We start from the raw sequence: 11,440 nt of genomic DNA, 5'->3' as shown, positions 1-11,440 counted from the left end.
TATTAACTAAAAAGAGAAGGGTAAAATAGGTACTTCGTTATAAATGGTGTGTATGGACTAAAATGATGTGTGTTAGGATCGTCCCCCCTCTATTAATATCTAGACTAGATAAATAAACGTATTAATTAATTAATATTTTATGAATTTAATATTAATGTTATAATTAATAATTAATTACTACATAAGTATTGATTTAATTTAAGTAAATGAAAATTAGTGGGACCTACTCAGTTTTGATGCTAAAAATTGACACCACCATAATACAACTTTAAAATTTGTAATTGTCAAATCATAGTTAAATTTTTATTCTCCTTCAAAAGTGTAAAATTTAACTCCACGTCAGCCACTATAAAGAGTGGTCTTGGTGACAAGATGTGGAAGCAAATATAGTAGTTATATATTTCAATTCATTTTCAAGAATTTGGTAGGTTAAAAAAAGAGTGTAAGCAAGTCTTAGAGGTTGATAATTCTTAATGGGAGTAGCAAAATGTCCAAATTAGTTTAAGTTCTTGTTGAAGATGTTTCGATTTGACAGAGATTTCTATTTGTTTCAATCCACATTTCAAGTATAGGTTTCATATTATGTATTTGATTTTTATAATCTTATGGTTATTGGATATTAGTGTAAAGTTACATAAGATCACGTGGTCAATTCTCAAAACGTAAGAATGTGTACAAGAGTTTATAGGGTATGTGTCTTACCGAATTATTCAAAGCTTTTAACTTTTATAAAAAAACTTATATTTAATAAAAAAACTTTGTTCATTAAAGCTTTTAGACTGAGAAAAAAAGCTAAAAGCCAATAAAAGTAGCGTTTGAGAAAAGCCCATTGTCTTTTGTCATTTTACTCTTTATTTTAACAGTTTTAGCTACTCTGTCAAACACATAAATATAAAAAGTTAACAGCTACCATTTATCAAAAGCTACTAACTAGTTTTTCTACGCTAGTCAACTTTAATGGTTTTTTTTTATCTAATTTATAATATTAAAATTAATAATATCAGACTAGTAGGTTTTAATGTGTTACAGACAGACAATAATAAAAGGGATAGCCCCTAAGATTGGTCCAAGAATGCCATATTTCATTTGGTTGAGCCTAGCCTAATATTTGTTTTCATACCATGTAAATATAACACTAATGGTTCTTCTAACATCACATAACGAACCCTGTACCTTACACAGAGTAGAATTAATGAGCCAAGCGAATTACGTTATAGAGAACAAATTCCATTCTAGTGTTTTCTTCTAAAACCGCACCAGTTAACCACCATACCGAACCTTGAGGAGCTCTGGAGGCTCTTCTTCCATAATACCAGAACCTGCGGTTTCTAAGTATTGGCGAAGGGTTGTTTTTCGGTCTGCAATATATGTATGATCCAAGAAGTTATCATAAGCTTCATTGCCAAGATTCTTTGCTGCCAACACACTACACAAAATAAATAAATAAAAATAGCCCATCTCAGATTAAACGATCAACTATTCCAAGTATATTAGTTCGCACAAATGTATCATGAAGGGTTGCTTACAGAAAGAGTAAATTTAAACACTGAAACCCAAAAAAAAAAGGTGATAGACATAGTAGAGGTTGCAAAACGGGCGGACAAGGCTGGTTGCCTAACATGTCAAATCAGGTAACTTCTTGTATGGGTCTGGTGGGTTGGCCCTCTTACCCTTTTCCTTGTAAGGTATGTATCACCTTATTTTACCCGTGACCAATTAAATATAAAATATCAACTGAATAGATTCAATCATAAATCATTGTGTAGCTAAAACTTACCAATGCCGGCAATAAACACGACAAGGCAACACATCATCTCTCCAGATCTTGTCAATACCAAATCGTCCATACCGCTCATGATATATCTCTTGGCTTCCTGCATAAAGTTCGAACAGATATTAGACTCTTTAAGCGATATACAAAGCAAACAACACAGCAGAAACTATAGAAGTATTTCAGAGTACTATTTGTTAATTAATACAGAAGTTAAAACATGTACATTTCAAGAAATTCAAATTTGATATCTAATAACATCCATGATTATGAAGTCGGATATTCTTAATACATGACATAACTACTCAACAAAATATTTGAAAATACAATACCTTCGGGTGATTATGTTTAGCATATTAACATTATATTACTATATTATAAATTATAAATTATCTTTTCCATCACAAAAACCACCAAGGTAACATGTTATAGAAGCTCAAGTTACTTTGATTATACAATTTAGTTCCAAAGTAAAGTACCTTTGCATCTATTCTTGAAATATTCCTCATCACTATAACGTGCACAGAGCACCTGTAACAATATCCAAAGATATTATCAGTCTTCTTATAACCAAATCATAAGTATTATTTTCATTGATATGTTAGTCAAGTGTGACTCACAGCAGGAATAGTATACTGGCAGCCTTCTAAGGTTTCAGGTTGGACCTTTAAAACCAACATATCTTTGTTAGAACAAACCATATCTATAGATTATTGAGGAGGGAGTCTTATGGAACAATTGCTTAGTAACTTACAGCTAAAAACCGGAATTCATGCTCCCTCTCTATGTAGGACGGGATCTGATCACGTTAATAAGAAGAGTTTATTGCTAAATTCTTGTACGAACAATGATCTTATAACTAACTTCGATACATACCTCTGATTTCTTTATCTCAAAAACAGTAACTATAAGTGATTCACCTTCACATGACTCCACACTCAAGCTTGAAATTTCCTGAACACATACAAAACTATCATCTCATTGCATTATATTTATTTTTTTTCCCATCCCTGTCAACTAATTTTTGAAAACTTAGTATCGGACTTTTAGCAATAATGGTGCATAAATATACACAATACCTTAGTTTCAGGCTTAGCAATTCCACGTTCGAAAAATATTGGAGCAACATGAGCGAAAACACGTCTAAATCCATTCAATTTTGCTACTCTGAAGTTAATCAGATCAGGAAATGTACTCCTAGCACTCCGCTCTAATCTCTCGTCAAAAGTAATCATAGAATTAGGAAATTTAATGAACTTACATTAATACTAAGATAAAAATTAAAAAAAAAAAAAAAATTAAGGTTGAGTTATTGTTGAATATATGCAGCTTCACTTGGTACGCCTTGAATTAGAATTCGTATTTTTTATGACAACTTACATGATTACTATGACGGTTTGGAATGGATTAATCCGGTTAGGCCGCATACACCAGACTATATATATATATATATACTCGTGTTACCCCAAGTAACTCGAACAGATAAAACCTTGTCACTTTTATACATAGAGTAGCAACAAAGTAGTAGTATACATTCAATAGCAAGTTTTGAAACACCTATAGTTGATAGTTAATATTCAGGTGATACTAAAATCAAAATTGAACATATGCATCAATCATCACATATAGTAAGCTACTAATTGTGATTCATAAAATCTGATTCTGATTAAAATTGAGAACATGAATTATAATAATCGAATGTATGATCTGAAGTATACCTGAAAGTAAGGAACCAAAGCCACAGATAGATAGTGTGTCATCGGGAGATACAATTTGCTCGAAATCGGATTCAGTTGTGAGTTCAATGTTGTGGCAGAGATTCGGTGTCAGGATGTCGCCGGAAGACGTCATCGTTGAGCGGCGGAGAAGTAGATTCCGACGGTTGCGATGTTTGAGTAGCAATTGAAGTTGCGAATGAGTTGATGGAATCGGAAGAGAAGATGAGGATGGATCGTGGACTGTGTGATTTGACGTCGTATTACGCCATTGAGGGGAAATTGGAGGTTTGACTGAAATCGTATTCATGAAGGTTGCTAGAGCATGTGAAATTAAGCTTTTTTTACACACCATCCAAAACTAATTTGATTTTTTTGTCTATAAATACGGTTTTTTTTATTAGCAACCAAACCATGTGATCATCACATTGACTTTCTCACATACGGTAAACTTCGGATAATTGAGCCCTCGAGCGCGTGGTACCGGGTAACTTGCACATTACACGCAACCTCTAGTCGCAGTCCAATTTTGAACAATTTAGCATAGCCAGTAATTGAACTCGGGTGGTGTACTTTATAGGACAACTCGGTGACCAATCAGACAAACCTGCGTGGTTTCTATAAATACAATGTGCTAATTAAAAATTGTTAAAAGTAAAATAGATAAAAGGTGGAAGGTATTTGTATCCGGGCTATTCGGGAGGAGAAATAACCCGACCTCATACTCTGATATACACATACACACAGTATAGCATGATTAGTCCCGAACCACTATCATCAATATAAAAACAACACAAAGTAAGAGTAAGATAAAATGTAAACAATCGTACATTTACCAAAAGTATCCGAAGATAAAATGTATAAGTACTCGAATATAAGTAAAAAAAAAAAAACCCTGCTTCCATAAAAATAAAAAAACCTAAACAATATAATTTGTCAACTTCTCATTCCATTCCAAAATCAAAATTCAGCTCTGAAATTGGTATCAAAATACATACATACAAATAAACCAAGAAGTTAGTTTAAGTCTTTTGGAAACTAAAGAATGATAAATAACCATTTATCATACAATTACAACATACAGATATACGCATATGTACTAACTAATATATTAGATCTATTTTTCTAATTCCACCAGTAACTTCTCCATCATCTTCTTATACATTGGCATATAATGATCATTGATCATCGTTCTTGACAACCTCAATTTACCATAAAGCTCCCGAGGCGTCTCATAAATACCTACATGTTCATGTTCGTCTTCTTCATGTCCTTCAATCGCCATATCATGATGATCACGGTCTTCATCTTGTTCAACGAGTCTATTTAAAACAACTGAAACCATATGCATTATTCTTCCCGGAGGATAAAGATGGTAATTTTCTGTTATATCAGATGAAGAAATGGGTTGTTCGCCATCAACTGCATCAGCTATAACTTTTTCCTCTTCTCTAATTTCGTCGGCCACCACCTCTTCTTCTTCCTGGGCTTGAATGTGGGCCCCGTTTACTTGTCTTTGAAGTTCTTTTTCAAGTTCATATAATAGTTCACCTTCAGTTATGTTATCAGATTTGGATGTAACATGGTGTTCAGGAAGTAAAAGCTCCTCTTCGTCTGTGTCATCATGATCCGACCCGGACCTGCAACTGGAAGAGTCAATATTGTTTGACCCATGGTCAACATTGCTGGAGTCGGTTGTAACAGAATCGGGATGGTTTTCGAGTACAAGGGAGGTTTCGGAGAATTTTTCGGACGGTACAGTGCCGACAGCACGACGACGTGCACCCATGCATGACCATGCGGATAGGGTTGAACGGGTTCTTACTACGGCTTGTGCAACGTTTTGAGCACGTCTCATCACAACCTACAATTTTAGTATCCCGAATTTTATTAGCATTATTGATCAGCTCTAAGAACGTACAACTCAGAGGTAGCAAATGAATGAGTTGTGTAAAGGGTCAAAACAAGTAATATTAGTCCATTCTTATAGTATATGGGTCAAAATCACCACCTTTGGGAGAACTGAATAGATTGCATAATACTGGCATGGGTGTACTAAAACAAGTAAAGGTTATACCTGAGTACTGCTAGATACAGGACGAAGCATAGCACCTGCACCAGCAACCTTAGCTCTTGCGTTAGCTATTGATGGGAGACGAGATCCCAGGGCAGTAGCAGAACGAAATACAACATTCAAGACTCTAGTTTGCTCAACTTGATCACGCAGATCGCTTAACCATGAGGACGCAGTAACCTGCAGAAAAATATTGGCACAACTTATATCTACTATTCTACTAACAAGCTCCAGATATTAAACTCAAACATTGATAGGAACATTTATTGCATAAATATCCAATAGGCCACAACTTATCAACAACAAAAATCACTACACTAATAAATTCCCAAAACAAGACCCAGGAGAAATACTCCTATCTCAGAAATTTGATATTTCTGTTATACCCAGGGTTCAGTTAGCTGTATTTCTTATAACAGAAGCAATATTTTTACTTCAAAGTTAATACAAAACAGAATTAAGGGACATTTTTAAAAAGGAAGAAAAAAAAAAGGGACCAGTACCTCAGTACGAAGATCATCTATAGATGCAGTTGAGAATGTTGGCACCAGATCCGATCCGTTGATTATCGTAGTGATGAAGTGCTTACCAGATTCTGCCAATTCCCAAGTCATGCATGCAGCTGTAGAAGATGAAAATTCACATCTTGAATCAGAACTTACGCCTAAGTCAAACGTGGAAGCTTTATTTAATACACCTCGTTCTGATCTTATTACAGTTGTTGTATTATAATTGCAAGGTGCATAAATTCAAGATAAGAAAAAGGCTAATTTAAAATATGCTGACTACAGCAGTGACAACTGATAAAGGGCAGTAATGAAGTTCTAACTTATGGTTTCCAACCTTAAGAAGGTACAAAAGAACAAGTGAAATCAGCAAACTAAGGTACGAAGTAGATTATATGTGAAATGCAAACTAAAGAAAGAAAATGAAGAGGGGAAGAGGCCATGACTTTCTCATCAGGTAGCTTTGTTGAGGCAAAATCCATTATATGATTTAATGATGACAAACACATGTAATAATCACTAATGGTTTACGTGCGGCCAGCTCGAGCTTACAGTTCAGAAATTATGTCCAAGCATTTCTATATGCTGAGTCTATTTGGTGCCGAGTCTTCTACTCGAGTTGTGCTAGTCAGCACAAGACTAGTCAGTAGCTACCTACCGCAAGTAAGTCAACACAAAAAACACTTGGATACATTATGTTTTTATTCCAAATCATAATTTTTTCCGATTATTGTCAAAACTTTTTCTATTCAACAGAGTCGAAGATTAGTTGAAAACAGAAGATCATACGTCAACGGTGACTATAAGCTTACACAAGACAATACCTCAAATGGAGAGTTTTATTGTGTGTCAAGTTCACCTATAACATTATCATTGCTTTGAAGACCTTCTCAGGTACAAAACATAGTACTTAAATAAAGTATTGTTTTAAGCGAACACTTTATAAAGACAACTTATGAGGATTTCTAAACATATAGACTATACTAGGAGAGAGAAATCAAAAAGCTAAAAACTAGGGCAAATTCCATTAAAAGGTAACCTTTTTACCTAAATTTTATTTTAGGTACTCTATGTTTATTTGGACGTTCAAAAGATTGTTTTATCAAATGTTAATCAAAAAGAGGAGTATCGTTACTGTTAAGTTAGAACTTAGTTAAAAAAATTAACGATACTCCATTTTTTTAAGTAAATCATATGCAAGACTAAGGATATGGATATGGAAGACCTTGTGTGTGAATGATGATTCTTACGAACTGGATATTTACTTACTTTTCGTTATGTTCGTAATATGATCGTAGAAGATTAACGGCACACGTATGTGTCAATTATCAGGCTGGCATATGTTCGGTATCCTTATGTAAGTGCCAATGTTTAGGCTTGCATATGATTTACTTAAAAAAATGGAGTATCGTTAAATTTTTTTGACGAAGTTCTAACTTAAAAGTAACGATACTCCTCTTTTTGATTAACATTATATAAAACAATTCCTTAAACATCAAAATAAACATAGATTACCTAAAATAGGAAATTGAGGAAAAATGTTACCTTTTAGTGGAATTTGCCCAAAAAAACTACTATTGACTTTAACATTATATAAAACAATGGTTTCTCAAAGACGTCTGAAGTTCTACAGAGACATGATAAATAAAAGATCTTCTCTCTATATTAAATGTATGTGACGAACACATCGTGTAAGTCGACCAGGTAGATGAGGTTGAAGGATCATTTCTTGTAGCACAATACCTCTCGGTCTTTGTATTAAGTTTATCTTTAGCTCTTAGTTCGTTCTAACTTTAGCAAAGTAGAATTGTATCAACCGGCTAACGTTCCGCTTAAGTTATCCGTGATTTTTTTAAATTGATTATCAGTAAAAGAATAAGTTGAAAAGTACATTAACTGTCATTTTACTTAAACTTACATTAGTTGTATTTTGTTAAATGTTTAATAATGTTGTTCTTACAAAAAGAATTTAATAGTTGTATTCACCCCCTCAACAACTCTATTGTTGACAAAATCAGGACCAACAAGCTTCTATTTTCTTTTTCTTTTTAATGTCAAAGGGGGATGCTAGATATTAGGTACTATTGGCACTTGTATCAGATCATGATGCTGCTGATACTTCGATTTCTAGTCTTGGTAAAAACTAAAGAATTAGAACCATGAAATATATGAAGAGCAATGCCTGGTGCAAATGTGATGCATGAAATAGATGACAAGTCTTTATGTTCTCGAAGAATGTATGTTAAGAGCGCAGCAGTACCACCACCAAGAGAATGACCAACAATCTGGAAAAATAATTACAAAACCACATTAGAACACAAATATAACTAGTGGAGAAGTAAGATGGAACTTGTAAAACCATCGCTCAATAAAGCAAAACGCTGATGAATTTTAATACAAAGTAGTTGCATTGAACAATATTAGCGTGCCATTAAAATGTAGTACCAATATGCCATTCTTATGGGGTTACTCAGTCTTTTATACTATAATGATTAGGGTTAAGGCTACCAAATAGCTTTATACTTTTATTTTTGTTCTAATGTAGGCTATATATACAGAAAAATACCAGTGTAAGTCACATGTTTTCAAAAAGTGTTCTAATGTAGGCTATTGGTAACTGGTTACTCGCGTGTGCAGTCCCTGAAGCTAACGGACGTTAACATTTAGGTGTTTTTAGGATACGATTTCATCATGAAAGTTGTTCTAATTCCATCACCTAACACCCGTAAACTAAAATCAAGACCTGAAAATTCGAGAAACGGTCCAATTGAATTGTTGATCAAAATCTCATAAACTTTGTCTTTTCGATCTGCTGTTCAGAGATGAATTTTAACACGATCTGATGCAACACGAAGCTTGAACGAGTAATCAGGAACCTGAAACTCTAATCAATTCGATCAATGAATGCTTCTTGTTAACGTCCGTTAGCCCCATGGACTGCACACGCAGGTAACCGGTCACCAATTGCCTACATTAGAACACTTTTTGAAAGTATGTGACCTACACTGGTATTTTTCTGGGTATATAGCCTATATTGGAACAAAAATAAAAGTATAAAGCTATTTAGTAGCCTTAAGCCAAAAGATTATGGTAACTATATAAAATATATAATGCTATAAGAGACTATATGTGTGCCTGAGGTATAAATAAGAGATATCTCTCTGTCCCAAAAACATGCAGCAGCTTCCATTTTGATTTGCCACAAAAATACAAGATCTGCTTTTATGTTGACTTTATAATCATATACTTTTAGCCTAAAGCAGCATGTCTAGATATTTTTTGTAGTTACATATGTAACAATAAAACTTAAATATGACTTCTGCATTCAAAAATCAAAACATATTACGAGGCCAGATGAAAGATCTACCTTTACTTTGTAATCAGGGTTTTCCTTCAAAGCTTCAAGAAGAAAAGGGATACTAAGTTTTGCAATCCACCGAGCAGCAGCAACCATCCCACAATGTGCATAACCTAAAATAAGATTACTTATCCCACCATCATGTAAAACTGAATGGTGAAAAGGGACGACAGCACCAGTTGCTGCTGTCAATGTATCCTTAATACTATGTGTGCCTCTAATTAATAGAAAAAAGCATTTCAAATTTTTATCACGGATAATCGTGAACGCAGGCTTCAAAAGCTGAAATCATAAAACAGGAACTTTGTTATTGAACAACAAAAACTTCAGATCAACTACAGCATTGTATATCTGTAACGGTTTCGTACCCCTGCTTTAGGCTTCTGTAATAGAACATCTGCTTCTGAATAACCAGCAGACTCTAAAAACACTGGAAAAGGTTTCTTTGAGAAATGTATACAGTTCGTCAACAACCGCAAATAGTTTTTTAACTCAGCAACAATTTCAGGTCCTTTAAGCTGCCTACTATTTTCTCCAGCATATACACTAGCTACTGGTACGTTACCCTGATTCAACACTTACCACATTAGCACAAGTCTACACCCATATAAATACAAATGGAGGTTCATTTAGAACATAAATAAGATTGCGAATTGCTAGAACTATGAAATTAAGTGTTGATACACACGTCATTAAGTTCACGCGCATGTCAAAATTGATGATTGATGAACTTCAAATTCGACGACAAATATAAGTTAAAAGCCATTAAATTTAATTGAATTACATACTAAATTGCATATTATTTGATCCGTACACCGGGTCCAATCACATTTTAATCAGACGGTAACACTTTCACTTAATGGCATATTATAAGTTTAAAGCTCCACTGGTTTTCACATGTCAATTAACTGAATCACATATGAACTACTCGTAATAAGTACTCTAATTTTTGAGCCTTGAAAAAATAAAAAGTAAATTGACCAGATTAATATTAATTAATATTAATATTAATATATAGAGAAAGGCATTATACCTGCCTTCGCAGCAAATAATTGATACCAAAAGCTAAATCACCAATAGGCCATTTTCCTAGGGTTTCAGAATAAGTAAACCTAAGCGTTTCAGATAAAGTTGAAATCGTTTCAAGCCACGTGGCAGGAGCCTGAGCTGGTCTCCGTTGCGCGATCTTCCTTTTCGATTTACTTGATTTCAAATACTCACGACCTTCATCGTCATCTTCAGATTTGGTCTCAGATGAGGTCATTCTCCGGGCTAATACGTAGTATAATAGCACAACCGCTCCGGCGGCCGTCGCCATTGTCGTCGCAGCCATCAATTCAGCACAATTAGCGGAGTAGTGTAAGGATTGATAGGGTTTAATTAAGTTCAAATTGAATCAATGATTTGTTAGAATAAATTAGGGGAGTTGATTTACATGAATGAATATACAAAGAATATAGAGAGAGAAAGAAAGATGTAAACAGCAGAACAAGCAACGGGGAAGATGTGTGTGAGAGAGAGACTTGAGATGTTAAAAGTACTATATTGACCTTTTATATGTTTGATAGGAAATTTGATAGGAATTTTTTTATTACTACATTCTTACTCTTAGTATTATTTATTACTCCCTCCGTCCGACCACAAGTATCCACATTTCTATTTTAGGATGTCCCATTACAAGTGTCCACATTGTACTTTCAACCAATAAGAAGAGGTTATTCTGGAGAGAGAAGATTTCTGATTGGTGGGGAATGAAATTAGTGGACTTTCCTAAAACTGTGTGCAAAAAGTAAGTGGACACTTGTAATGGGACGGAGGGAGTATTTATTAATTAATAATTTAATTAATTATATTGAATACGGAATAATTGTTAATAAATTACTCATTATTATTATTTATTACTCCGTATTGAGTGATCCCAACGGTTGGGTCCTGGGAGCCGCCCATCCGCCCACCTGGGCGCCCATGGCAGCGGACCACCCAGCCCATCGTTCAGGCTATCGTCCCTCGCTCCGT

The 11,440-nt window shown here is 34.3% G+C and overlaps 2 protein-coding genes across 2 annotated transcripts; both read right to left on the bottom strand.

The window, feature by feature from the left end:
* Window positions 1–948: 948 nt before the first annotated feature.
* On the bottom strand, window positions 949–3,828 carry LOC139898549 (uncharacterized). Its single transcript, XM_071881300.1, has 8 exons — window positions 3,490–3,828; window positions 2,851–2,981; window positions 2,648–2,725; window positions 2,526–2,570; window positions 2,392–2,436; window positions 2,251–2,302; window positions 1,778–1,874; window positions 949–1,426 (listed from the first exon to the last, which is right to left on the bottom strand). Exons 1-8 carry the CDS (start codon window positions 3,794–3,796, stop codon window positions 1,261–1,263), a joined length of 921 nt encoding a protein of 306 aa, XP_071737401.1. The 5' UTR covers window positions 3,797–3,828; the 3' UTR covers window positions 949–1,260.
* Window positions 3,829–4,427: 599 nt separating this feature from the next.
* On the bottom strand, window positions 4,428–10,927 carry LOC139898548 (uncharacterized). The gene is made up of 7 exons (XM_071881299.1): window positions 10,458–10,927; window positions 9,793–9,990; window positions 9,434–9,706; window positions 8,249–8,351; window positions 6,064–6,182; window positions 5,564–5,740; window positions 4,428–5,350 (listed from the first exon to the last, which is right to left on the bottom strand). Exons 1-7 carry the CDS (start codon window positions 10,755–10,757, stop codon window positions 4,604–4,606), a joined length of 1,917 nt encoding a protein of 638 aa, XP_071737400.1. The 5' UTR covers window positions 10,758–10,927; the 3' UTR covers window positions 4,428–4,603.
* Between the last annotated feature and the right edge of the window lie 513 nt (window positions 10,928–11,440).

This window comes from Rutidosis leptorrhynchoides, chromosome 3 (assembly GCF_046630445.1).
Source record: "Rutidosis leptorrhynchoides isolate AG116_Rl617_1_P2 chromosome 3, CSIRO_AGI_Rlap_v1, whole genome shotgun sequence".
Lineage (NCBI taxonomy): Eukaryota > Viridiplantae > Streptophyta > Magnoliopsida > Asterales > Asteraceae > Rutidosis > Rutidosis leptorrhynchoides.
The sequence above is the reverse complement of the archived record's forward strand: the minus strand, read 5'-3'. Positions and strand labels throughout refer to the sequence as shown.

What these genes read in the sequence shown, in the direction of transcription:
- LOC139898549 (XM_071881300.1), bottom strand. Translation starts at nt 3,796, where the DNA reads ATGAATACGATTTCAGTCAAACCTCCAATTTCCCCTCAATGGCGTAAT. An exon ending in TTGCTAAGCCTGAAACTAAG is followed by an intron (nt 2,726 to 2,850) that starts GTATTGTGTATA and finishes GTATGTGTTCAG; the next exon opens with GAAATTTCAAGCTTGAGTGT. An exon ending in TTGAGATAAAGAAATCAGAG is followed by an intron (nt 2,571 to 2,647) that starts GTATGTATCGAA and finishes TAACGTGATCAG; the next exon opens with ATCCCGTCCTACATAGAGAG.
- LOC139898548 (XM_071881299.1), bottom strand. Translation starts at nt 10,757, where the DNA reads ATGGCTGCGACGACAATGGCGACGGCCGCCGGAGCGGTTGTGCTATTA. An exon ending in TACAGAAGCCTAAAGCAGGG is followed by an intron (nt 9,707 to 9,792) that starts GTACGAAACCGT and finishes TTATGATTTCAG; the next exon opens with CTTTTGAAGCCTGCGTTCAC. An exon ending in CTGTATCTAGCAGTACTCAG is followed by an intron (nt 5,351 to 5,563) that starts GTATAACCTTTA and finishes CTAAAATTGTAG; the next exon opens with GTTGTGATGAGACGTGCTCA.